This window comes from Myxocyprinus asiaticus, chromosome 47 (genome assembly GCF_019703515.2).
Source record: "Myxocyprinus asiaticus isolate MX2 ecotype Aquarium Trade chromosome 47, UBuf_Myxa_2, whole genome shotgun sequence".
NCBI classification, from domain to species: domain Eukaryota; kingdom Metazoa; phylum Chordata; class Actinopteri; order Cypriniformes; family Catostomidae; genus Myxocyprinus; species Myxocyprinus asiaticus.
The window spans coordinates 16,886,819-16,912,544 of record NC_059390.1 but is presented as its reverse complement, the minus strand read 5'-3'; the positions used below and the strand labels follow the sequence as shown (position 1 = coordinate 16,912,544).

The following is a 25,726-nucleotide window of genomic DNA, read 5'->3' as shown; positions in this document are numbered from 1 at the left end:
GCCATGTTTTGTTTTATGATTGTGCCATTCTGTTATAACCTACAGTTGAATATGAATCCCAAAATATTACCAATTCTAGGGTATGCAAACTTTTGAGCACAACTGTACAGTATGTAACTAAATCCTACTAAATTTATGTTCCTAAATCAACATCCTTCTTGGTTCTAAAACAATATTCTGATCAAAATGTCAGCATCAGCCACCATTCACTTTCATTACAATTAAAGTGAATGTTGCCATGGGCTAAATTTCTGCCTACCATCTCCTTAGCAAATCCGAGAACATGTGAGATTACTTAGGTATTTTTCTCAGGTGAAAAAATCTGAGAAGGAGGACACTTAAGTAAAGTGTCCATTTGCTCTCAGTTTAATCTCATTGCTTTGGAAATATTTGAGATATTAAAGAGATCTCATGTATAACTTTTTTCTCCCCCAAATGGGTAGCTATATTATTTTCAGACTGGGTCATGACAATTTTAGAAATGCTGAGACTGAATATTCATAAGGGTTCCCAAAGTTGAGAGATCAGCTGAGTATCTCTTAATAAAAAGGGATCGCTTTGGGATTTATAATGTCTCTTCACATAGATGGTTCCTCCATGGGCATATCAGTCAGTGGTATCACCCCCTCCCCGATGTCTCCCAAACAGACATGCTGATACCAGCAGGAGACCTCCCTCTTGACTGGCTCAGAGTGCTTGTGCCAACACTAAAGTGATTCCCGCTGCTTTCTGCTGCTCTGCTGTAAAAGTGTGACTAATTTGCCCATCCAACCATATTTAAATGGCATCAACAGCGTTTTAAAGTGCCGTTCAACTACTCAGCACGAATAAACGCACCAGGAAACCAGGAGTGAGCTGTGCAACTCTCAGTTATGGGTGGGAATGTACCAAGTCTGAATTGCTGGTAAAAATTATGTATTCAGAGGGCAACACTAGGAGGTTCTAAACAAGGCCTTTTGCTAACATACCAACTCAGCAGACGTCAGAGTTTCGGAAAAGCCGGGGTTGTTGCCAGGGCCGCCACTTCCTGCCTGTCATTCCCTCAGCGTCCGCCTACAGCACTGCTGGCGGAGTGGGCAGTTGATGCTGTTACCATGGCGATGTCATTCCTGGTGCTGAGGTGAGGGAGTCATGGTTATGCTGCTGATGTAATGATCTGCATTTTTCTGTCACTTATGCTGCACACATGCTTGTCTGGCACCTTGGTCCCCTGACGCATGCGTTCTGAGAAAAGAGGGATGTAGGGGGGAGAAAGAGACTGTAAAACTGAGACTGACAAACTAGATATTTACATTCTTCTGGGAAAATGGCAGCCATATTTAGAATGTTCTCAGGCAGGATGTCTAGCTATTTTTCAATTTAAACAAGCGGCGTAAAACAACAGGTTCTGTCTGCTTAAATAGGGAAAGACCGAAATCTCTAAATGGTTGGTCAAGATTACAATCAAAGAACATAAATTATTTAAAATCAGCAGCATAATCTGACTAGGGTATCATAAATTGTTCTTCTTTAGCTCAGATCACACTAAAATTCTAAATTTTTCAGGCTGGTTCAGCTATTTTTTCTTGTGCGTTCTCGAGTTGATTGACAGGCAATGTCTGTATCTATAAGGTGATTGGCTATTTTACCTGGATGGCGGATCTTCCTTTTCTACATCTGTCAGAACTTCCTTTTCTTCATCCGTTGGCTGTTGGGTGTTCCAGTTGCTCCTATTAATTTCAATATCAGTTGTCCATCTCTGCTATTCTGTCTCTGGTTCTAAGTAATTTTAAGCATGTTGCTATGTGATTGTGAGGGTGTTCAGGGTGGTTGCAAGGGTGTTACTATGTGGTTGCTAAGGGGTACTGAGTGGGTTTTTTGGATATTGCCATGTGATTGCGAAGGTTTTCTGTATTTAAGATAACCACGATTATTGTGCACTTAAAATTCCAATCACATTTTACTATCCAAAAATGGAATTTTAAATATGAACGGCTGTGTTTGTGTCTCAAAGACCTTCACAGTAGCACCATCTTTGATTTTTGACATGAATAAAAAATTTTAAAAAATCATTCTTAGTTGCCGTTCACACCGAACTCAGGTGTCTCGATATGCATTTTTAACTGTCGAATTAAACTTGACAAGCTGTCTAAAAATGTGGCTGAGAAAAGCAGCAAGATGTAGCACAGGGGTCAAAGAGATCCAACTAGAGCATGTTTGCACAGGAAAACAATTGAAAAATAGTGTGGACTAGTGTGGGTTCGGTGTGAACGGCTCCCAGCAGATTAAATCAAAGACTGTTTAAAACAACGACCTGGGAAATCCAATTTTTTTTAATCAATCTTCACTTTTAATAAACACTACCTTTTGCCAGAAGAACAAAGCTGCAATCAATGGAGAATATTTTTCCATTGCTGCTGGAAAAAAATTTATATTCATTCTGCTCATTCTCTGGTCTGTGTGGGTCCTAACGCCCCTGTCCTTCGGATAAGACGTTAAACCGAGGTCCTGACTCTCTGGACCTGATTAAAAATCCCTGAGCACTTCTCGTAAATATTAGAGGTGTAACCCTGGTGTCTTGGCCAATTCCCCCCACTGGCCCGTATCAATCATGGCCTCCTAATAATCCCCATCCATAAATTGTCTATATCACTCTACTCTCTCCTCTCCTCCAAAACTCATGTGTGGTGTGTGTACTGGTGCACTATGGCTGCCATCAGATCATCCAGGTGGATGCTGCACACTGGTGGTGATTGAGGAGAGTCCCCCTAGTTGCTATAGGGTGTTGCTATGTGGTTGCTAAGGTCTTCTAAGTCATTTTTAGCATGTTGCTATGTGGTTGCAAGGGTGTTCTGGGTGGTTACTAGGGTGTTGCTATTGTATGTGGTTAGTTTTGTGTTCTGAATGGTTTTTAGCATGTTGCTTTGTGATTGCATGGGTGTTTTGAGTTTGCTGTGTGGTTGTTTAGGTGTTTTTTGTCATGTAGCAATGTGGGTTTTATCATGTTGCTATGTGATTGTGAGGGTGTTCTACATGGTTGCTAGTGTGTTGCGATGTAGTTGCTAAGGTGTTGGTTTTAGCATATTGCTATGTGATTGCGAGAGTGCTTGCCTTAGTAAGCAACACTAGTGGTCTTATTATAAGAGTCACCATTTTGTCACTTTTATGGAAACAGATGATAAACAATGTACTGTCTACTGTTGTTGAGTACTTTTTATTTTTTTTACTACCTTCTTTACTTAATACTGTCGGGCTAAGCTGTCAAACTTTTCTATCCTTTGTTAAACTCAGTCACATTTATAGATCCAAATGGGTGCCATTACTTTCATCTATGTCGCTCCTGAAATCCTCTTCACCTGTGGAGGTCTGTCAGGAGCATCTGGCAGCCCTTTAACTGAAGCCTCAATTGGCCTGTTCATTAAACAACTCTCTTTGGCGACAATACACGCCATTCCCTCTGTACAAGATAACCGATCTCTTAAGGGTGGATAAAGGTGATGGATAGAGAAAGAAATAGTGCTGTAGCATACGGAAAAACCTCACAGCCACTACAGGGGAGTTTATATCTCCCTTTGCCAGACCTTTTCTGTGCAAAGGACCTTTTCATCTCAGTCATTCTTCAGTCAGACAGGGGGCTTTTGAAATGGAGGTGTCCTCTCCTCTTTGATGGTGGCTCCCTGACGGTTTGCATTAATACACGTGTCCTGTGTGTCGCACTGTAGCAGGACTTTGCATCGTGGCGTTTCGTGTTGTTTTATGGTAGAAAAGTTATGTTACAAGGCGCTTTTGTGCATGAAATAATCACTGGATTCGCCAAAGTTTACCAGGTTAGTGGCAGCAAATCTTTTGTTTGAAGCGCTAAGTAGTAAGTTAACTAGTTATCCACAAGCAGAATTGTATGCTCCGCTTTGTTTTTTGAATTATGTTTGTGAAATAATCAATAATCATCACTTTTGGACTGACAGAAATTCTGATCACAAAGACTACACACATTTTCCACTTTTTTTGCAGTGTTTTCTGTACAACCGTTCGCAAAGACTGCTGCACCATTATTTTAATTTATCTGGTCAGTTATGGTATTATCTGTTTATCTGAATTATCTGTTTCAGATAAAACTGCCCCCAAAATGTACTGTGGTTGGACACTTTACATGTCAGACAAATGGTCTTTTCCTGTATAAGTTGAAGATTCATGGCCAGAATAAGCTGAAATGTGGACCACACCATTTGACCTTTTTTCATTTCGTCAAAAATCCTGCTACGTGTGACTAGGTAGAAGGTTCCAGTGAGTTCTTTGACTCAGTCTTGAGCGCTTTGCTATTATTTTGCCTTCTCGCCTGAACCAGATCAGAATAATATCTTACAGTGCATCCCTTTGATAGCACCTTTATTTAATTCTGCTGGCGCACAAAGTGAAAAAAAGAAAAGAAATCGCTGTCACTGAAATCACATGTTAGCGTCTCCTCTGAGAGGCCAAAAACATGAATTCTTTGCTCTGTTTTGATTGAAGCCGCGGATCAGTGTCGAAATCACAGTAAAGGCATTGAAGTCCTCTCTCTGCGACTCCAGGAATAGATTTCACATTTTCATGCTTTTGTTAGCCACATCTCCCTTTTTTCATCTTCCTCCTCCTCCTCACTTTTTATTAGCTTTATAAGGTCCATTGTATTGTTGCTGTGGCAACTACCATTGAGTGAGGAATGCATTGTAGTTTCTTTGGCATGCCTTTATAGGTGATAATGTGAAGTTCTATCATTTCCCTACAGTATATGCAAGAGATACAGAGAGATACAGAGAGAGAGACAGGATCAGAGTGTGGAGGAGACTAATTCTCATCGCTTTGGGTTACCAAAGGTAGTGTATTTATATCCAGCTGCGGTTAGTGCAAGCGGTTTTGATTTGGTGTTTTGTAACTCAGGAGAGAGATGGGTGAGACTTCTGTGCTGTGATTCGCTCAGGCCTTTCAGCTGCAAGATACAGTCAAGTTGTTTTCCTTTTTTGTATAGTGTAGGTTGAGCTCAAGGCATGATTTTATTTTTATTCAATTTTTTTATTATTATCTCTGTCTTATTGTTGTATTGTTTGTGCACTGAAGCTTCTGTCACCAAGACAGATTCCTTGTATGTTTGGCAATAAAGCTCATTCTGATTCTGATCACCCTGGGGCTGCATCCAAACACCCGTGAAGTTCAACTGTGATTCTTTCAGTGATGACAGTATTAAAAATTGCAATATTTAATTTGCAGCACAAAGAACAACTTGTCTTTAAAAGACAGTTTTGCTCAAGTTATGCTGGCCTCAAGTCTGTGAAGTGCTTTTGCAAGTTCGGAAATCATATGCAGCCTTCAATTAGAGTCGAAAATAACGTAATTACAAGTTCTGAGCACATGAATGACCAAGCAAAGTATGAGTGGGTAACTCAAACTCTTTTGCATGATACCCAAGTTGCCGACTTGTGACGTTGGAAGGGGCGTGTCCACATGAAAGATAATGCAAAGCAATTATTTAGCAAACTTATTTAAGTCTAAGTGCTTCAATAATATTAATTTGTTATTTATGACAACATATACAGTAATATAAAGCTAATGACTCTTCCTTCACTGTTTTATACAAATTCATGTTAAAATTTTTCTAGATACCATGCATTATTAACAGTAAAGCATATAGGTCATGTAAAAGTGATGCAGATGTATTCACATATGCTTTTTCACTGGCACAAAATAAAAAAATAGCTTTTGTTGTTTTGTTTATCCTTTATTCATTGTATATTTCTTTTAGTTTGCTTCTTCTGTTTTTTTGAATGTGTCATAATAATGAATGCCCAACTCAGACATAGGAACTTCTTAAGTGCACTTGAAAGCAGCAATAAATGTGTAAATATTTTTTTCTCTCTTTCTCACTTAAAGTTCAAGTATGTGCATTAATGCGATTTATGCTTCTTTTTTTTTTTACATCAATTGATTCACTTCCATTCTTTTACTGTCACATAGTATGATGTGAAATGTGAAATATACTGTAGTTTGTATCAAGTCCATCACCTCCATAGCCTGACAAAAGCCCCGTTCACTCCACCAGCGACACAGAGCAACAAAGTGGCACGATCTCGTTCATTTTCAATGAGAGCACAGCGACTTCCAGCGACATGAGCAACAGAGACCGTTGGCGACATGATATGGGCGTGGTGAGCGACACAACTTGATAAAAGTTTAACTTCATGCAAATGATGATCAGCATTCAGGAGCAACTACCAGTGAAAGTGAAGACAGCAGAGCTCACGTAATCCGTCTCCGGTGAGATAATGCCATCGACTCGAGTGCAGGGAAGACGGAGAAGTTCAAAGTTTCTGTGAGCGATTTCACTTTTATGTATTATTTGTCTGTAACCACATACGTGGATATGGGGTAATAAAAATAGTGTGTGGAAAACCTTGTCGGCATTCTAATTGAGTTTGATTCATACATTGATAGATTGTTCATATTGTTAACTATATGATGCTTTGAGCACTGCTTAAGTTTATATAAAAACAGTCTCCTGTGCTGAATGTTAATTTTTAGAGGCAAAAGAACTGATTCCTTGTCAAATTATATTGATATCTTAGTTTTACTGGCAGTATCATCTGTAATCAGCATTTCAAAAGCTACTATAGCCAGACGTGCAGTCCAATAACGTACAGAGACTTCATAGTACAGAGATTAGCGAAACCAGACGACAACGTCATTGGCGGTGTGAACAGGGCTTACATGAGTAGAATTTTCTGGTGAGCTACAGCTAAATTGTGTAGTCAACATTTACAATTACAAGTTATTGTGATATAATACCAATTTTCTTCTGCCATGATTATTGAATTGGCACACCACCAATTGAGTTTCCCACTGGTAATTACAACATTGTGGTGGTGTTCATGTGCATTCATCTTGTAAATATGATCATTCCAGCTTGATTTGAAAAGTACAGCTTATTTCTGCTTGAATGGGGAAAGGCTGAAATATCCAAAACTGTTTGCCAAGCTTATTTTAAAGAAATGACAGATAATTAATTTTGCTTATTTAAATCAAATCAAGTAAAAAAAAAAAAAGATTGATCAGGATGGTACAGCATTTTTAACAAAAAGCCCTGGTGATGCGTTTGCCAGTAAGGCAAACCAGATTGTTGGCTATTGTACATAAAAGGTGAGACTTTCTTTCCAGCAGCCCCAATGTTGTGCATGGTTTCTCCCATTTACCTTTCAATGAGTGGCCTGTTTACTCCTTATAATTTCTCTGTTTGTGTGCTTTAAGTGTCCAGGAGGTATAAATTGATCCGATGGACACTTATGCTGGTCACCATATTGATGGAGTGTATAGTTTGGTGTGTGTGTACCTGCCCATGCACCCATGCAGACATTAGTGTGTGTTCTACCTCTCTTAATGAGTCGGTGTGCTAACGGGGGTTCTGTGGCATAATTAAAAACCATAATTCCATTAAAGAGAGTTTGATTAGTGAATCTTTATGAGTGTGTGTGTGATGTGGGTTCACCAGTGTGCAGCCTCCAGCAGAGATTTTAGAGATCAGAGTCCTGTGTGTTGATTGGAAAGATAAAAAGTATCGCTTTTATCATTTACACACAGAGACTAACTCACACTTGCACACACATTTGTTTTTGTCATGGTGGGGACTTCCATTGACTTCTATTGTTATTTTATATTGAGCTAATGATATTTTCTATCCCCTAACCCTATCTAACTCTCACACAAACCTCTCTGTATTTTTACATTTTCATTTAGACAAAATTAAGTAAGTCATGTTCCTCAAATGGTCCAAACAATGTAGCAAAACCTGACCCAAACAAACACATATGTGCTTTGAAAATTGTGTAAGCGCTCACACACAGTCACATGTGAATCATCTGAACAGTTTTGGATTCTAAAGAAACACAGATCCAACGTCACTCCTCTGACAGCGCCGGACCCCACAGCACTTGTCGATGCTGGTTGCCTTGGATATCTGCAGTGTGCGACAAATGGAAAAGCCACAGCAAATTCAATATTTCATAATTGTTTATGATTCCTTCTTCGAGCATACAGGGAGATTTATATGGCAATTCCATACAAGGAAGGGTATATTAATGCTCATAACATCTCTTCCTATTTTGCCAGAACCACCCATGGGAACTGAGAAAGAAAGAGGGAGAGAACTACTGTCATAGACTCATTTTAATCCATGTGCATGTAGATGCAGGGAAGCTAGCTTTAAGATCTTCTGTGATTGACAGGTCTGATATTGTTCTGTGGCTTTTAATATCTGAGAGTGAGTCAAAGACAAGCACCACAGAAAATGAAACAAGATTGTACCAGACGTTGTGCTGAACCCTTCTCTTCAAACATAACCTAACTTAACCCCTCATAATGTAGCCAAACTTACACTCTTTGCTTTATGACTGTCTTTGGGCTATACAAGTTAATAATGTTTCTGGAAATTTATGTTAATGCCACTACAACTGTTTTTTGTTTTTGTTTTGTTTGTTTTTTTCAAAGATTCTATGCCTAATGCTTCTAATGTATTTAGTGGTTTTGCTAAAACAGGCATCACTCTTCTTGCTAATACTACTTGTGATTATTTTAAACTTAACTAATCCCACATATGGACACAATTGATACCTCAAATCGCCTGGCCTCCAAGTCTCTATAGGCCATTTCCCACTGGCGTAATAAAGCCCATTTTAGGGATTTTTCCTCATGACTAATACTTTTTGTCACTTTCGCACCAGAGGAACTATAGTTCCTTGAAGCCATTTTAGGAGACATTTTTAGCTCCTACTCCAGGGTAGATACTTTTGGGGCATATAGGGACTGTGGCAGACTGTGGGAGGTGCTGCAGACTATGACACACATAGCATTGAGAAAGGAGAGAATTCCACAGCCGCCATTAGTAAACAAACTAGCAGCTAGCCTGCTATTCTGAGGATTGCACTAATTTTATAATTCCCTCAACAGAGATAGCAAACAATTTATCCAAAGAGAAGCACCCGTTTCACATATTGTGTGTGTGTATTTTCACTACAGTAATTTATGTTGAGTTATAAAAGACTTTATCGTAAAAGATTGTGTTGATAAATAGGTTTATAGTGAATTTGCAACATGTTGTCCGCTGAGTTCAGCGTGTGCAGCGTGGTTAAAGAGCGCTTTTCGCCGCCTCATCTCATCTCTCCGGCTGCAGTACGGAGCACCACACGCATGTCTCACGAACCCAGTTTAAACTTTAACCTGAAGACACAGGCTAAGTCCGAAAACTTGAAAATGTTGCCTTCGGAGGCTGTATAAGGATGGGTGAAGGAAGGATGAAATAAGGTGCTTTTTAAACTGTGTAGAGAGTTCATTCACCCAAAACCGCTGTTGTTTAAACCATTAACTGATTAGGAAGCAGCCTAGGTTTTCCGATGCAGCAAAAGTTAACTCCGATACCGGCGTCCTCCATCGATGTTGTTGATTTTGTTGTTGTTGCTAAGGAATTGCGCATACAATCACAAAAACAAAAATGTAGTCGATACTACATGACGCCACTACGGTGGTTACTTTGGTGAGTGCGAATGCAACAATGGAAAAGTCTCCTAGGGTGTCCTGTTCCTCTTAAGAGTTCTCATCTAGAAAGTACTAAGGGATAATTATTTGGGACTGTAGGTGGGAAAGGGCCTTATGATATTTGTGTCCCTACATATGACCCGGGTCCCTCTTTTAATGTAAGCCTGTAAGATTTTTACCCATTTTATCATCCACAAGAAAGATCTAAAATTGTATCTTTTTGAAAACCAAATACTAATTTATACAATGGGAGAAGCCAGACATTTTTACCCATAACACCTGCATTTATACTATGAGTGGCATAGTTTTAAAATTAGTTAGTTGAAAAAAAAAAATAAAGAACGTCACATCCAAACCACCCAATGAACAATGCTATTCAACTTGCAGAGTTCACTTAGGTCAAAAATGTCTGGCTATTTCTGTGCTAATGGGAGAAATGTCTCCAAATGAACAACTTAGAAGATCAAGAACATCATAATTTGTTGGCAACTTAGAAGATCAAGAACATCATAATTTGTTGGCGAACTAAAAGAAGCCTGTTCGCCAAGTAAGAATTAGCCTTTGTAGTTCACCTTTCCTCAACAAGCCACTCATTTTACTATGGACGATTAACGTAGTTTAGTATTTTGAATAAATCTCAAACCTTAAGGGTGAGCAAAAGTAAAAGTGATGCTTGTCTTAGAAGATTTAATACGATTTATGACTGCACACTCTCTCCCTCTCTCTCTCTCTCTCTCTCTGTGAGCCACTGTGGGTCTGGCAGGATCTCTGGCCCTATTTTTGGCAGGAAATTGGTGCAGTTCAGCATGGCGCAGTAAACATTTGTTAACAAGCAATTAAACATGTGGCCTTTAATCCACTGGAAAAGACAGCCATCAGCTTGTGTGTGTGTATGTGTGGCTGAGTCAAGCCAGAAACAAAGAAAAGTCCATTATACAATTTTTTTTTTTTCTAACGTTCTTCATCATTACTTCCTCTTGCATCTATAACCCCACACTGAATTTGATTCTGAAATGTAGACTTATCTAAATGATGGGAAAACTAAAACACAAGACATGCATTCCTACACATAAGCTCCAACATTTACACATCCTTAGCATTCTTATCAGGATATCTCCCAGTCTCTTTCTGAAGCTGTCTTCTATATGACAAGGCATGACAGTGCTTTGTGTGCATCTGTGATCAAGTCTGCGCACAGATGAGAGTGTATGAGTGTGTGTTTTAATGCACTGCAAAGAAACATCACTGAAATGCTATGTGGTGTAACAGTGGGCCTATCAGATCTCTGAGAAGGGGAACCTAGATGTAAACAAATGTGTGTGAATGTGACCTTAGAGGTGGGATATGTGCTTGTAGCTTCTCTTTCGACTGTAACCTTTCCTCATAAGATCATTCCCCATGGATCACAAGCTGGGAAATCCTACTGGCTGTTTTGCTGCTTCATACCTGTTTTGTTACAGTAAAAACACGAGAGAGAGGTTTAGGATGGGTTTCAAGAACGAGGTAGGTGGTCTACTATTATTGCTGCAGATGTTATTTTTAACCATAGATGTTTCACCAAGGTGATGTTTAATGGAGGGAGGGGAGATTTTCAGTTTAGGAATATCTACTCTTCATTTGACCCATGCTGAGCTTTAGATCATTGGCCTGATTCCAGCTGAGATTCGTTCTTCAACCTCAGCCCAGCTTGCATTGCAGCTCCTGTTCTGTTACTTGCCATGGTTGATGTTTACTTCCCTGCTGTTAACTGCTTGTTCTTGAGGAGCTCTTCAGTCCAGAGAGTGCAGTAAGCCTCAAGTAAACCTCTCATCTGGGTACAACTCCTCTAAGCTGCTCTTGCTTCCAGCAGTCTAATCATTAATAGCCTGGAAATGAACCACAGCTGGTTATTCAGCAGCTTTTGCACTCCTTCTGTGCACTTTTGCTTTTTTATTTGTCTACATGGAATGGCAAGAATTTGTTTTTTTTCTGCCCATGTTCTCTGCCTCACTTTTTTAAGTGGTGTTCACACTGACAGTGATTTAATTGCTGATGGTTGCCAAGTCATACTGAAGGTTGCTAGCAGGCTTTCCTACTTGCCTGCTTTCTTGAAATGTATCATGCATTGGATCATGTGAGCTCCGCTTTTTGTGCTTCCATTGCTGGTTGCCTCCAGGGGATCAAGATTTGCTGCTCACCCCACTCTGTCCAAGTATGACTGCGTGGAGGGACAAGGAGTTCGCCCAGAACAAAAACATTTCTGCTAACACCATTTATAAGTCAATATAAGTATAAGTATTCGGTTTACGGAAGTGGTCCTGACTGATTTATTTATTTTATTTATTTATTTATTTATTTTTGAAAGCTACTTAACTAAAATTAACAAATTCATAGATGTTTTTTCCAGTGACTTTTTCCCTGTCTGCTGTCTTTGATGTTAAAACTCAGGATAATCGCTTATCGACGTATTAATCACATCATTTTCCTGCAGGCTTAGAGAGATTAGTCACATACCATTTTCATTTCAGATGATTGGCTCAAAAACTTCTTTTGGTCCCATGAGCAATGATATTAGATTTCAAATAGCTGTGGTGGCCCTGCACCAGCTATGCTACTGTCATTATGCTGAATGTGAATCCAATCAAATGACTTTCTCCAGGTGTTGTAAACCTTTTCGGTTGAACGCCTCTTTAAAGCCAGAGTTTCATAATACTGTATGTGTCTTCTATAAATCATGGTATGCAACCCAAGCTGTCTAATTTTGATGCTGTGCAGTGGTATAGATTCCTTACTGCTGACCTCAGATCAGCCTTTTGTACTCTAAATGAGCTTTTGATGCTCTCTCTGCTGTGCTCAGATAAGACTTAAACACTTCTGCTGAGATCCCTTTGATTCTTTACCCACTGGGTGAGTTCAGATGGTGCCAGAGTCAATCTGCAGTAGATCTCTTTCTTTCTCACAGTCTTGTTCTCTTTCTCTTCTCTGTTTCCTCTCTCCCTTCTGAAGGCCAAGAGCTTTCTGCCCATGGTTTTAGGAAACCACAGTGCTGTTTCCATGACTACCCAATGTCACCTGTTGCTCTTGCAGCTGTAGGACTGAACTGAGAGAAACAATAAAAAGGGACCAAAATGAAAAAGTTAAGAAGAGTAGAACACATTAATTCAGTGTTTCCCAACTTTTTTTAATCTAATGTACCACCATAGTCGCATAGACTTTATTCACGCTAGCGCCATCTTTGATATTTAATGGGAATGACAACGAGGCTGTGAGGGATAGACTTACCATATCTTCAATGGCACGAATGGTATAAAGCTGTATGAAGCTCCTAAATCACATCTGATTTCCCACAACTCATGTTGTCTGGAGATGTTTGTATGCTGAATGTTCTTGAAGGGATATTTTTTCAATGTTTTGTCCACGGAATGATCCAAAAACATTTTAAACAGCAGTACAGCCCTTTGAAGAGACCTTAAGACTATCCCTCACAGCCTTGTTGTCATTCCCATTAAAAATCAAAGATGGCGCTAGCATCAATAAGTTAGTGAGGCTCAAGTACCTCATCATCAACACAAACCAGAATGTGTTCCTAATAACTCATATTATACTGGGTATCATTTAGCATTATCTTTAATATTAACTTAAACTTATTAACTTAAGTCACCTAAAAAAAAGACAATGAAGACTCAAGTAGCACATACAGTATATTCTTCTATGATCCACCCAAATTGATAAAACTTGCACAAATTATTTTTTTCTTTATTTAGAAAGGAACAGAAAAATACATTTGGAAATCACCGCACTAAACAATAACATACACACGTCCTTTCACTACGCAGCAGGATTTGTTTTTCTTTAAATCAACATGATTGCTACATTAAATTCCATAATAAATCCATCGTCCCACTATCTGTCTGATGTATTGCAGCTTGGTTTGTGACACCCCTCAGGTGCAGAGGAGAGAATTTCTAACCTTGGATCTCAAAGCTACTTCACGCATTTTTCAAACACGCATTCCTGCGCAGATTCGATTTCTCAGAAAACATTAAGGCACACAGCACACACACATCTCTTTTCCCTGATATCTCTTATAGTGTGGTAACACATCGCTCTATTCTTTAACAGCCAGTGTTGGCAAAGATCCAAACCACTCACACTTTTATATTACTCATAAATTGTGCATTTTGTTCTATTTTTCTTCCAGAAACTGAAGTGAATTTTCCATCATGGCTGTGTAGGTGTGTTGAGTGGTCTCTATACTGTAGGTAGTTACTGTATATTTAACCTTTTATAGTGGTCTAAAGCAGGACAGCATTTTCAAACCTAAGCTTTCCTTCTTTTGCTGTGCTGATATTTCCTTTCGGAAAACAAATCTACTATCTTTTGATTCTTTTCAATATGACTTTTTCAGTTTGTGTCTGTTTGTATGTGGCTTCTCTCAGCTGACAGGTACAGCCTGGGTTTTGTATGAGATGGCAATGACCTTTACTACTGTTGTGATAGCTCATGCTGTTTATGTTTCTCACAATGGATGATCTTGTCGTAGTGTTTAACTTGTGGCCCTTTCACTCCAGATGATAACACAAGCCTATCTGTACAACATTACCCTCTCTCTTAAGGGTCAAAGACAGGGCTTTAGCTTTGTACAGTGTCCGGAACCAAGCATTAAGCCTATCTACTGTATATGCTATTGTTCTCCTAAGAGTTGACAAAATGAACCTTTAGAACATATTGTATACATTTAAAGTGTACACTCTTTTACTTCTGGCAAAATGGACCAAAAATTTTGATGACTAGTCTTGCTCTATACATATTTTTGTCCATTCAAATATTCTATACAATGAGAATGCCCCTCCCCCTAATATATATATATATATATCTTTCTTTTTCTTTTTTTTTTTAATAGGTGAAGTGGCATTCTCATTGTATAGAACAATGAGAATGCCATGTCACTTTTATTAATGGAACCCTAAATATGTCCCATCCACAATTCCTGTTTCAATAGGAAATATGTCAACACAGGAAAGAAAGCTGCACTCGTCAAGCGATTTCATGGGGTTTTTAATAACCTCAGAGTGACATAGTTGGTCCTCAGTGTGGGAAATCTACTCTGTCTCTTGTTGTCGGCACCTGTCCTACACTCTCTTTCAGCCTGCAGGACTGTGTAATTTGATCTTTATCAGATGAGCTCAAACACAGGATCGACTCCAGGAAGCTGTGGTTGTAAAGGAACGCTCAGTCTCTGATGTCTCCTTTGGAGTGTTATAGATACTGATATACTGTTTAGCGTCCTGTCTTTCTGCATTCGCTAAACCTGATTTGTAGAGTCAAGTTCATCATACAAATCATACATACCTTCTAAGCTCATCATGTCCTCTGCTGTCCACAAAACTCCATATCACACAGAATGCTGTCCACTAGATACTTCAGATATGCTATCTGGCACATAGAGGCACTACAGTACGTTTAAATATCATTATGTGATTAATAACACATGTCTGTTACTTTAAAACACTATAGTATGATTTGCACTGTCTAGTTTGGATATGATAGTATGAGACAAGAAATGCTTTCGAGAGCTGTTAGTTATTAATTAAGGCTGAATTTATCCAGTCTCCATTTAGCCTTGTTTATTTGTTCTCTGATCTTTGTGCAAAATCAACATTTTTGTAATGCACAATAAAAATAGCAGCTCTAGAAATGTTCTTCTAAAATTCCACAGTTCCGGTGGTTATTTCGACCCATAGATGAGAGTTCTGTTCAGTTAATTATTCAGCCTAATGTGGACAGAGATGAAAGCAAAATCATGTGACTGTCTGGACAGGATCAAAGCCAGATGAACCAGTGAGTGTGTGCGTGTGTGTGTACATGTTATGCTTTAGTTAAAGCCATTAAATGTCTGCTAAGTGTTATCAATAGCACCTGCATTTGACATAATGTATGGTCAGGTCTGCATTGATAAAATTCTGCATGTTCATTAATTAAAATTTTGGTTAATTTGAGAATGGTTTCATATATCAGTAAGACTGTAATACTCTCAGCTCTGTTTGAAGCACATTTATATATAAAAAAAATAATTGTGCAGATTAATGGACCTAGTTAGTGGTAGTGGTATTGTAAGACAAGCATTACTTTAACTAATGCTCGTACTTAATGGTTAAGGATTTAAACAAACCTTAAGCCTTAAGGCCTCGATATACTTTAGATAAGTTCTTCTTTCAGGGGTAAAAAGAAGTTCTAAACAGCTGAGCAACGGTATACTGTTTCTGAACATTCAGACACCCACCACACCGCTGTGGGACGGCGTTTAGAAGTATATTTAAATATGAAGACACTCAGTAAAACCTTAACTAATGAGACATTAAAATGTGTTATCAATGACTTTATGCCTCATTTTATGAGTAGAATTAATGAGGTCAGTAAATGAAATGGTTTTAACCACTCGATGATGATTTCAAATAAAATATATATGCAGTAGAAAATGTTTAATTTGTCTTGTTTAAATTCTGAATTAATGAGGCTAATGCACTAACATGCTATATGCGGCCATAATATGCGGTGATTACACTCTGTTATTGTGATTTATGATGACACTTATACTATTTCAAATATGAGTGTATAAAAGTGTTCATGTACAGAATAAAGGCAAAAGAATGATGGTAGAGGCATATCTTACTTTTGACAGATGTGTGAATGGCTTTCACTGCAGGTGGCACATGAGTGAATGGGCACTTGACATTATTTGAGTAGATTTTATTCCTTTTGTAGACTAATTAATAAAAAAAAAAAAAAAAAATCGCACGACATGGTTTTGTAAAATGTCTTTAAGTGAACGATCATACATTGGTAGATACATTTCCACCAGCCCTCTAATAACTCTACATGCCGATGTGTTCATGTTGACTGATTTTGACTGACTGAACAACGTAAACAGAATTAGCTGTCAGCCTCAAGGTCGGTGGAGCTCTATTTCACACCTACCAATGATTTGGACCAATGGCAGTAAGAAGGTGTTTAGCAGCCGGTCAGAAGTTTTCCAAAACAGAACCACCAAAACAGATGCAAAAAACCCTTCTTTTTGGCCATATTTTGTTCTAAATGACGTCACACCCATTCGTTCTTCGATTTTGTTGGAAGTATATTGAGGCCTTAAGTATTAAACTTCAGGACATTTCTCATTCTGTTCCATTTGTGCTATGGGCTTGAATAATACCACAAATCAGGTAGTTTGTAAAGGAGAGGTGTGCTCTATTACTTTTATAAGATTGGACTCAGAAATGTAGATTTGTGCCTAGCGGACAAATTGGCAAAAAACAATACCATAGATTTGCAGTGAAGGAGGGCAAGAAATCAGAATATCATAGAGACTTGGGCCAGTCAGCAACCAACCAGAACACCGTAGCAACCAGATAGTGACACCCTGGCAACACCCCACAACACCTAAGCATCATAGTGGTAACTTTTCCATAGGCACCACTTACAATTTATTTATTGATTTATTTCAGAAACTGTAAAAAATAGTTGTGGTTATTATTATTTTACTTTTTTCATAAAGTAATGATTCACAAAAGAAACTCTCATTTAAATCTCAAAAAATAAAAACAAAACTGACACTAAAGCTGGAATTTAAACTGATAACTGTAATGAATACAGATGCCTCTTCATATTTATCAAGACCTAAATAAACTTAGTAACCTTTGTGAACTGAGATGTGTCCTCACTTTACACCACAGATCGCACAGCACCCCTGGACACAGATGCATTTAAGAGCTCTTTAGTGAAGGGGTTCTGAACTTCTTTAGATGGGGCAATGGAGGAGTTCTCCATGGGCTGTAGGGAAGGAGAAGAGGACAAGAACAGGCCCTCGCACCCCACTGAACAAAGTAATTTTCCCCCCAGCCTCAGGCGCTCATTTGGGGCTTGTCTCAGCACAGCGAGTTAATGGCTCTACATACATACTGTACACAGACGCAAACACTCACATGTTCATCTGCTCCAGTATCTGCTTGGATACTTGTACTTCAGAGGGAAAGCACATTTATATCCATGACAGTGCTGTTTTGTATTTGGACAGGAACACTATCCAGAAGTGAGAAAGAAGGAAAGAAAGAAAGAAAGAGAAAGACATATGTCTTGAAAAACTGATTTAACTTTCATTCTTACGTTTTGTCTTGTAGATGAAACGGTGCACCAGAAGGACTTTGTAGAAAGTGACGATCGAAGACATAGTCACGTTCCTGAGCAGTTTGCTGGTCTTCTCCACGGCTCATCTCCTGCTTGTGAATCACCTGACAACCCCTACCAGCTTTACGGCAAAGTGCGAAAGTTCAGCGTTCCCGAGCCCCCACTCCAGCACGGGAATCTGCTCCGGCCGCCCGAGTACCCTCCCCCGTTCCCCCGCACCGGCAGTGAAGCATCAGCCCTTAAAATCCAGAGAGATCCCAAGCCACAAATAGTCTACAGGACCATTTTTCACACCCGGGTCAACCAGAGACCATTTACGCCCGTCGAACAGGGTGACAAGCCTGGGGTGCATGTGAGGAACGGGGAGGGCCGGAGCAGCAGCACAGGCAGCTCTAGCCCAGCGAGCAACACTACAGGCTACGAGGAAAGAGCGTGCACTCTAGGGAGGATGCGCTCAATACCCAAAAATATCTTGGACCTTCAGTTGTCCAGAAATTTCTCCAAATCGGACTCAAACCTGGTGGTTGTGTCTCCCATTGAGGAGGAACAGTGGAACTCCAGAGGGCAGAACAGTCCTGGTAAAAACAGCCCAAACAGATTGGAGAGAACTCCTTCCTTTACGGCAGAGTGGGAAGAGGTAATAATGTTTTAATTACCAGCTAATTTCAGAATCATTTCCACTTAATTAATTCAGCTTTGACGGTGAAGAAACAGTGTATGTGTATTGAAGAGTGGAGCGAAAACGTGGGCTTTTGCCATAAAATCTGAACTTTATTAAACAATGTTGTCATGGTTGCTAAATTACTTTTTAATATGTTTCTGTAATATATTAAATGTGCATAATGATAGGCCTGGGACACATCCTGCTCTTCTGTTTTGCATTGATGGTGATCTGTTTATCAGTAGAGCAGCTTTTATCCAGGGTAATGTAGCATAAAAAGCCAAACAATCACTCAATGTAAGGAGTACCTTTGAATAATGACACACACAATCTTAATTATACCGGATATAAATTTACTGGGTGAATCTCATGTAACATGTCTGAGTCATACTGTACCCATCAAAAAAAAAAAAAAAAAAAAAAAAAAAAACAATTACATTACATTCGAATTCACCCTATAACAACATTTTAGCAAAGATCAAAATAAGCAAAGAACACTTGATAAAACAGAATTTCGAGAATAATAATTCAACCTCACTGCTCAAAATTCCTTGTGTGAATCCTTTAGAGCCAAGTATCTTTCATGTCATTGCTTTTATTTAGATGTAGCCAGTGTTTAAGAAGCCTTCCCACTTTATATGATGAAAAAAGAAACTCCACAGCTCATAAATTTAATGCGTCACAACATTTTCTTCCCCAGACTTACCCAGCTGTCAGGTCTTCAGAGGAGAACTTATATTAGAAATAACTGATCAAAGAGGTGAGGGTAGAGTTCTGCATCAGTTCTTCTGAGGCTTTCGAGCAGCTCTCTCTTTGGAGTAAACCACAGTCCACTGGGAACAATGAGGGCTGTTCTTTGAAGGCAGGTGTTCAGCTCTACGGATGTGAAAAGACACTTTCTCCGCTCAGAACATCACTGTCATATTAATGAGGAGACATTCATCAAGAAACATTCTCTACTCTCTCTCCAAACTGACATATTCTCAAACAGAGCTGAACGTGATAAATTTCCTTCCCAAAATTCCCGTTTCTCTCCCAGCTTTTAGCCAACAATTAATCATTGTTTGAGTATAATTACTGACTTTTAGTAAGAACCTAAACTGGGATTCTGGGAAAAGAGCAATGAAGAGAATTCTGTTGGGGAATGCTACAGGAAAACAGTTTAAAAATAGGGAAAAGAGCCTGTTGTTATGCAAACATGCACGATCTCTTCTCATCTCTTTTTGTCTTTATCTTCACAGATTGACAAGATTATGAGCTCTATAGGTGCTGGAATTGGCACAGAGTTGGAGGAGATTACGGAGGATCACTCAGGTGTGTATGTGAGTGTTGATGCATACAGTATGCATTGTCACCAGTCATCACACTACACTTAACATCCATATCCATAACTACAGGGAGCCTGTGGCATGATGTGAATGTCAACTAGCTATTGTGAATTATGCAGCACTTTGAGACACATGGGTTTCCTTCAGTAGTGTCAAAGAGCTGCACATAGAAGACGGGGAGCTTTCTGAGATGTAACCATGGTTACTGTGTGCTCTTGTCTCTCATCACTGTGCATTTCTTGTAGTCACAATGAGAACAGGGAGACAGAAAGTAAATGGATGGTCAGACATTTAAGCACTGATCTTGGGACAGTTTTGTCACTCACAGTTGAAAGTAAGGGAAAGGACATTCTGATTCACTGAATTTCAGTTGCCTGCAATGATAGTGAACTTCTCTAGAGAACACCTCTCCTCTTCTTCCGGTTTTTCTCTTGTCTCCTCTCCCCAACTTTTGTCTATTTTCTAATCTTTACTCTTCTTTCGCCTCTCCAACCATCTCCTCTTCTCTCCTCTATTTGCCTCCTCTCCTTTCACTTTACCTCTCACCTCATATCTGCAACTTTTGTCTTTCCTCTAATCTTTCCTCTCCTTTTGCCTCTCCAATTGTCCCCTCTTGTCTCCTCCACCTGTCTTCTCTCCTTTCCTTACTTTCTTCCTCTCGCCTCCTTTCCGCATCTTTTGTCTTCCCTCTAATCTTTCCTCTCCTTTTGCCTCTCCATCTGTCCCCTCTCCTCTCCTCTTGCCTCCTTACTTTGTCCTCTCTTCTTATCCTCTTGCTTCCTCTCCTTTTGCCTCTCCTCTCATTCTCTCCTTTTATCTTAATCTCTCATCTCCACTCGCCTCCTCTCATTTCAACTCTCCTTTTGCCCCCTCTCTTCTCCTGTCCTCATCTTTCACCTCTCCTTTCACCTCCAATTGTTTCCTCTCCTCTCACCTTCTCTCTCCTCTTGCATCCTGTCCTATCACCTAATTTCTTCTCTTTTCCTCATCTCTTACCTGCTCTTTTCTCCTTTCGTTCTCCTCTCTTGTCCTGTCACCTCCTCTCCTCTTATACTCTCTTCTCCTCTAGCTTCCTCACTGTTTGCCTCTCCTTTTCTTCTCTCCTTTCCATTCGCCTCCTCTCCTTTCACCTCTCCTATCCCCTCCTCTCACCTTTCCTCACCTTTCGCCACTCTTATTGTCTCCTCTATCTTTCACTCCTCTTGCCTCTTCACGTTTTGCCCATCCTTTTGCCTCCTCTCCTCTCACCTCCCCTCTTTTTGCTTCAACTCTGGTCCTCTCATTTCTACTCCTCTCATTCTCTCCTCTGCTTTTGCCTCCTCTCGCCTCCTCTCTTTTTGCATCTACTTCTCTCGTCCTGTCACCCCTCTCCTGTCATTCTCTCCTCTCCTCTCGCCTCCTCTCCTTTTATCTCCTCTTGCCTCCTCCTCTCTCATCCTGTCTTCTCCTCTTGTCTCCTCTCTTTTTGTCTCACCTGTTATCCTCTTCTCTCTTCTCATTCGCTCCTCTCACTTTTAATCTTTCACGTCTCCTCTTCTGTCTTCTCACCTCCTGTCCTCTCATCCACTCATCTCTTCTTACCTCCCCTTTTGGCATCTCAGCCTCTCTTCTTTATTCTCTCCTCTCCACTTGCCTCCTCTCCTCTCTTTTCGCTTTTCCTCTCCTCTCCCCTCCTCTCAATTCAATTTAATTCAATTCAAATGAGCTTTATTGGCATGACCGTATACAATGTGCAATGTTGCCAAAGCATTCATTAACAGAAACAAAACAAACAAACAAACAACAAAAAAACAAAGAAAAAAACATGTATTACATACATAAAAAAAGTCAAATAATAAAATATTAATAATAATTATAATAACAATAATAATAAGCATACAGGTAAGAGCACAAAACATAAAGAAAAGTAACTACAGAGAACATTGAGTAACAATAATGTGTGTCTGATGGTCTCATCCTCCTCTCTGCAACTTTTGTCTTTCCTCTAACCTTTTCTCTTCTTTCGCCTCTCCTCTCCTTTTTTCTTTCCAATTGTCTCCTCTCCTTTTGCCTTCACTATTTTTCCTCTCCACTCGCATGCTCTCCTCTTTTTCTTCTCCCATTCTCTCCTCTCCTCTTGCCTCCTCTTCTTTCATGTCCTTTTTCCACCTTTCCTTCATTTAGCTGTTCACAGAAAACCCAGTAGTGTTGCCATTCCATCAGTGCTAACAGACGCCCACAGTGTGTGTGTGCATGTGTGTGTGGGAGGGAGGGAGCAACAGTAGCTTCTGCACTCAGACAAAGAGGCTGGGGTTGATCTGGTGGCTATTATCGGCAGTGCGAGGTACAGCTAGTGGAAAGAAGGGAGGGAGAGAAAGACCCAGAGGGGGAGAGACAGAGAGAGAGAGAGAGAGAGAGAGAGAGAGAGCACATTGGCACAGGATGCAGAGGCATACAAATGAGTGTGGGAGTGCTGGAGAAAGAGAATTCTACCAAGCAAGCTGTATGCTGTCATTCCTCTCCTCTCTCTCTCCATCCCTCTCTCTCCCTCACACACACATTCTTGCTCTCTCTCACACATGCTGACAAACACACACACACACACACACACACACACACACACACGCACATGTCTGCTCTCACAAACATTGAGACACAGGTTGAGCAGCACAGCGGCTAATGCGCTGGTTTGCGATCACCCATCTCTCTCTCCTCGCTTGTGGATGTAATTTGGAGCTTTCAGCATGTCTACCTCCACAGCAGGCATACTTCTCCACCAGCAGGGACCCTAACACTCACTCTCTAGGGAGCGCGCTGTCTCCTTTTCTCTCTCTTTCTGTCTTTCTCCCTTTGTCCACTGCTTTCTAAGCTTTACTTTCTTTTCCCCTTCTCTTTAAATTACTTTTCTTCTTGCATTTCTCTCGGATTCTGTCTCTCCCACTCTCACTTGCACGCTCCGTCCCTCTTCGAGCATGGCGGGCTCGTTTGACAGTCACTTTGCGCGCAACATGATGTGGCAGTGCCAGCTCTCCCAGCCGGACTGTCGCTGTTATCGGGTGGACGGCTACTCACTTCTCAAACGCCTCCCTCTGCATCCTCTGATAGGTCCCCGCTGCCCTGTCCAGTCTGTGGGACAGTGGCTGGACAACATCGGCCTGGTGCAGTATGAAAACCACCTGCTGTCTAACGGCTTTGACAACGTTCAATTCATGGTGAGTGCCTTCTTTACACTTATGCCTCTGCCTTTCGTCAAGGTGTTCCCTGCAGTCTGTTTTCTGAATGTCTGTTCTTTGTTAGTCATCACTTATGCGTTGTGGGTGGTGTGGGTTTGCATTTATAATTTGGTGTCTGTATTTAGGTGACCTGTTGTGTCATAATGTGTGTTTGTCAAAATGTGTAGTATGGTAAGGTGTGCAGACGGTTTATTGCTGCATTACTATGGAAAAGTATTGCTCAGCATTGATTCTGTAAACCTTAAAGGTTACAGAATGTCTCTTGAGTATAATATCTCCGGAAATTTTTTTGACATTTTGTAGGTAAACCCATTGCCTGACCTGTTTTCAGACTATAGTGCCATTTCAGCAAAATTTATTTTTATTAGACTATTACTTTGGGAGGCAAATAAATTATTTACAGTAGTTTAATTTTTAATTTCATGTTTTTAATGGTCTGATTAAAAATATGTAAAAAAAAATGATCTAAAATTCTTTATTTAGATGATTGTTTCATGTAATTTTAAAATATATTTGAAGACAACTGTGGGTTATCAGTGAGAGAGCTATGTTTGAGAAATACATATACATTAATATTGTGAGAATACTTGATGTTGAACTTAATAAAAGTCCTGTAGACCGTATTCTTTGTACCTAGCTGAATGGATACTTATTGACACAGCCCTGCATTCCAACACGTGGTCAACGTCACTTCCACAATACAGAAAACATGTCCACTCTAGGCATGTTCAGATGCTTGCATGCCTTTGGCCAGTGTGTATGTGTGTGTATTGGGGGAAGTGGGGCATCCTGTTTCTTCATCTTCAACCTATATATCACCTATCTGCATCACTGAAGGCAGAATGGTACAATAAAAAACAAACAGACTTTTAGAAATCATCCACCATAATTAGTAATGAATCATACTAAGCTAATCTAATTAAGTTAGATGTTCAAAGGTTTTTGTCATCAGGGTAACAGTAACTTTGTGTTTGAAACTGTTTCACCCAAATCAGTATGATGTTTTAAATCTTTTTTTTATTTTTTTTATTTGGGCATTTATCACAGTATACCTTTCTTACTGAAAAGAACATCTTAGACCAACCAGCTTAGAATTTCCATGCTGGTTTAGGTTGATTCATACTGTTTAGGTGCTGGTAAAGCTGGTCGACCAGCACAATCTTTCTAACAAAGCTGATTGATTAAAAAAGTTAACCTAGTGAGTTACTAGTTAAGCAAGTAATGAACCAACATCATAATCACAACACATGGTAATACTGTGCAGTGAAATGAAAATGTAGTAGAACAATCAATTTGAAACGAGAGACACATTGACTTACTTTATAAAACAGTTAAGACCTTTCTTATGGACACATTGCAATAGTCGATGTTCAACAAACTTTACAGCATTTTAGAATGTCTTGTGTTAGTTTTAAGATATCACTCATTTCACACTGCCAGCTTCTAGAGCAGTATCTCTGAGTAAATACAGTGACTCACTGTAAGCTGTCTTGCTCACACTTGTATTGTGTAATGTTCTTTGCTTTTAATTTAGTTGTTGCATGATGTGGCTTTACTACATGAAACGTTTTTGCGATTAGTCATCTTTGCAAAATGATCTGCTGCTTTTCAAAAAGATGCAACTAAATAGATAGTGCTCAACTTTAACATATTTAGATATATTCACATCTATGCATTTGGCAGACATTTTTATCCAAAGGGACTTACAGTGCATTCAAGCCATACAGGTTAATCAGTATGTGTGTATCCTGGGAATCAATCTCATGAGCAAGCTTGTTGTCAGGTGTGCCACTGACACCCCAGAACCGCAATGAACTTGTGGATTGTTGAGTTTAGACTAAAACAAATGCATTGTATGAGTGAATCAGATGCACATGCACAGGCACAACACACATTTTGCGAGTGTTTTGTTGCTGATGGTGATAACCCTCCCCCAGCTCTGACCTGCATCCATTCTTGTGGTTGCCGAGGCAACAGCAGAGGGAAAAGAATAAAGTACAGAGTATTTAGCTATAGAAATTTCATAAATGTGCATTTCCTTCCCAACCGTTGTCAAGGAAATGGATTATGCTGTTTCCCTTCAGGGCATTCTTATTGATTTTAATAGAGTGTAAAAACCTCCTGAATTCAGTGTTGATTTGTCAACACCCCTATTAATGCCAGTATTGCCAATTTCACAGTATTCAATCCTAAACATGTGAGCTTATCTGCAAGCTTAAAACACTCCATTTAGGAATGTGCTCACAGTGAGGAAATTGAGAAAACTAATCAAAGTTTCTTACAGTAAAAAAAGTTATATGAAAAACAAGTGATGCATCATTCCTCGTTTGAACCTCACACACACACACTCCTTAAAGGTGAAGTGTGTAATTCCTATGCCACTAGTGGCACTAAACGAAAAATAATGACTTTTTTCAAACATGTTTCCAGAACACTCCCTCATCTTCCATCGATCAACAAACAGATAGTCCTGTCCCAAACTCAGTTATAAGCCAATGGTGCTTTGTTTGGTTGGTCAGGATGCTCAATCAACCTACCAATGGCTTACTTATAGCTGTCTTTTTATATTAAGCTGGGATATGAGAAACTTTAACTTAAAAAAGACACGTTTCACCTTTAAGTGTTTTTGTTCAGTCAGTAGTTAATTAGTATGTCAGATTAAGCTTCTAGCAAAAGCAACTCCTGGATGAATGGGGCACCTGAATGAACCACATAGAACACCATCTCTCTTTCTCTTGATTTCTCTCAGCGGTCTCTGTAGGATGGAGGTTCTGAAAACCCTTCAGATACAATTAATATTAGATGGAGCTCTGGTGCTTTGTCTCAGTGCC

The 25,726-nt window shown here is 39.6% G+C and overlaps 1 protein-coding gene across 5 annotated transcripts in view; it reads left to right on the top strand.

Annotated features, from left to right (window-relative positions):
• LOC127436880 (ankyrin repeat and sterile alpha motif domain-containing protein 1B) overlaps positions 1–25,726 on the top strand; it is a 223,182-nt gene that overhangs the window by 143,070 nt on the left and 54,386 nt on the right. For 4 of the 5 annotated variants that reach the window (XM_051691349.1, XM_051691348.1, XM_051691350.1 and 1 more), the window contains 3 exons: positions 17,688–18,331; positions 19,597–19,669; positions 22,768–22,874. In XM_051691349.1, coding sequence (XP_051547309.1) covers positions 17,688–18,331; positions 19,597–19,669; positions 22,768–22,874 — 824 coding nt within the window. Of the gene's footprint in view, positions 1–17,687; positions 18,332–19,596; positions 19,670–22,262; positions 22,875–25,726 lie in introns of those variants that run through there. The other variant, XM_051691353.1, reaches the window with a different exon arrangement.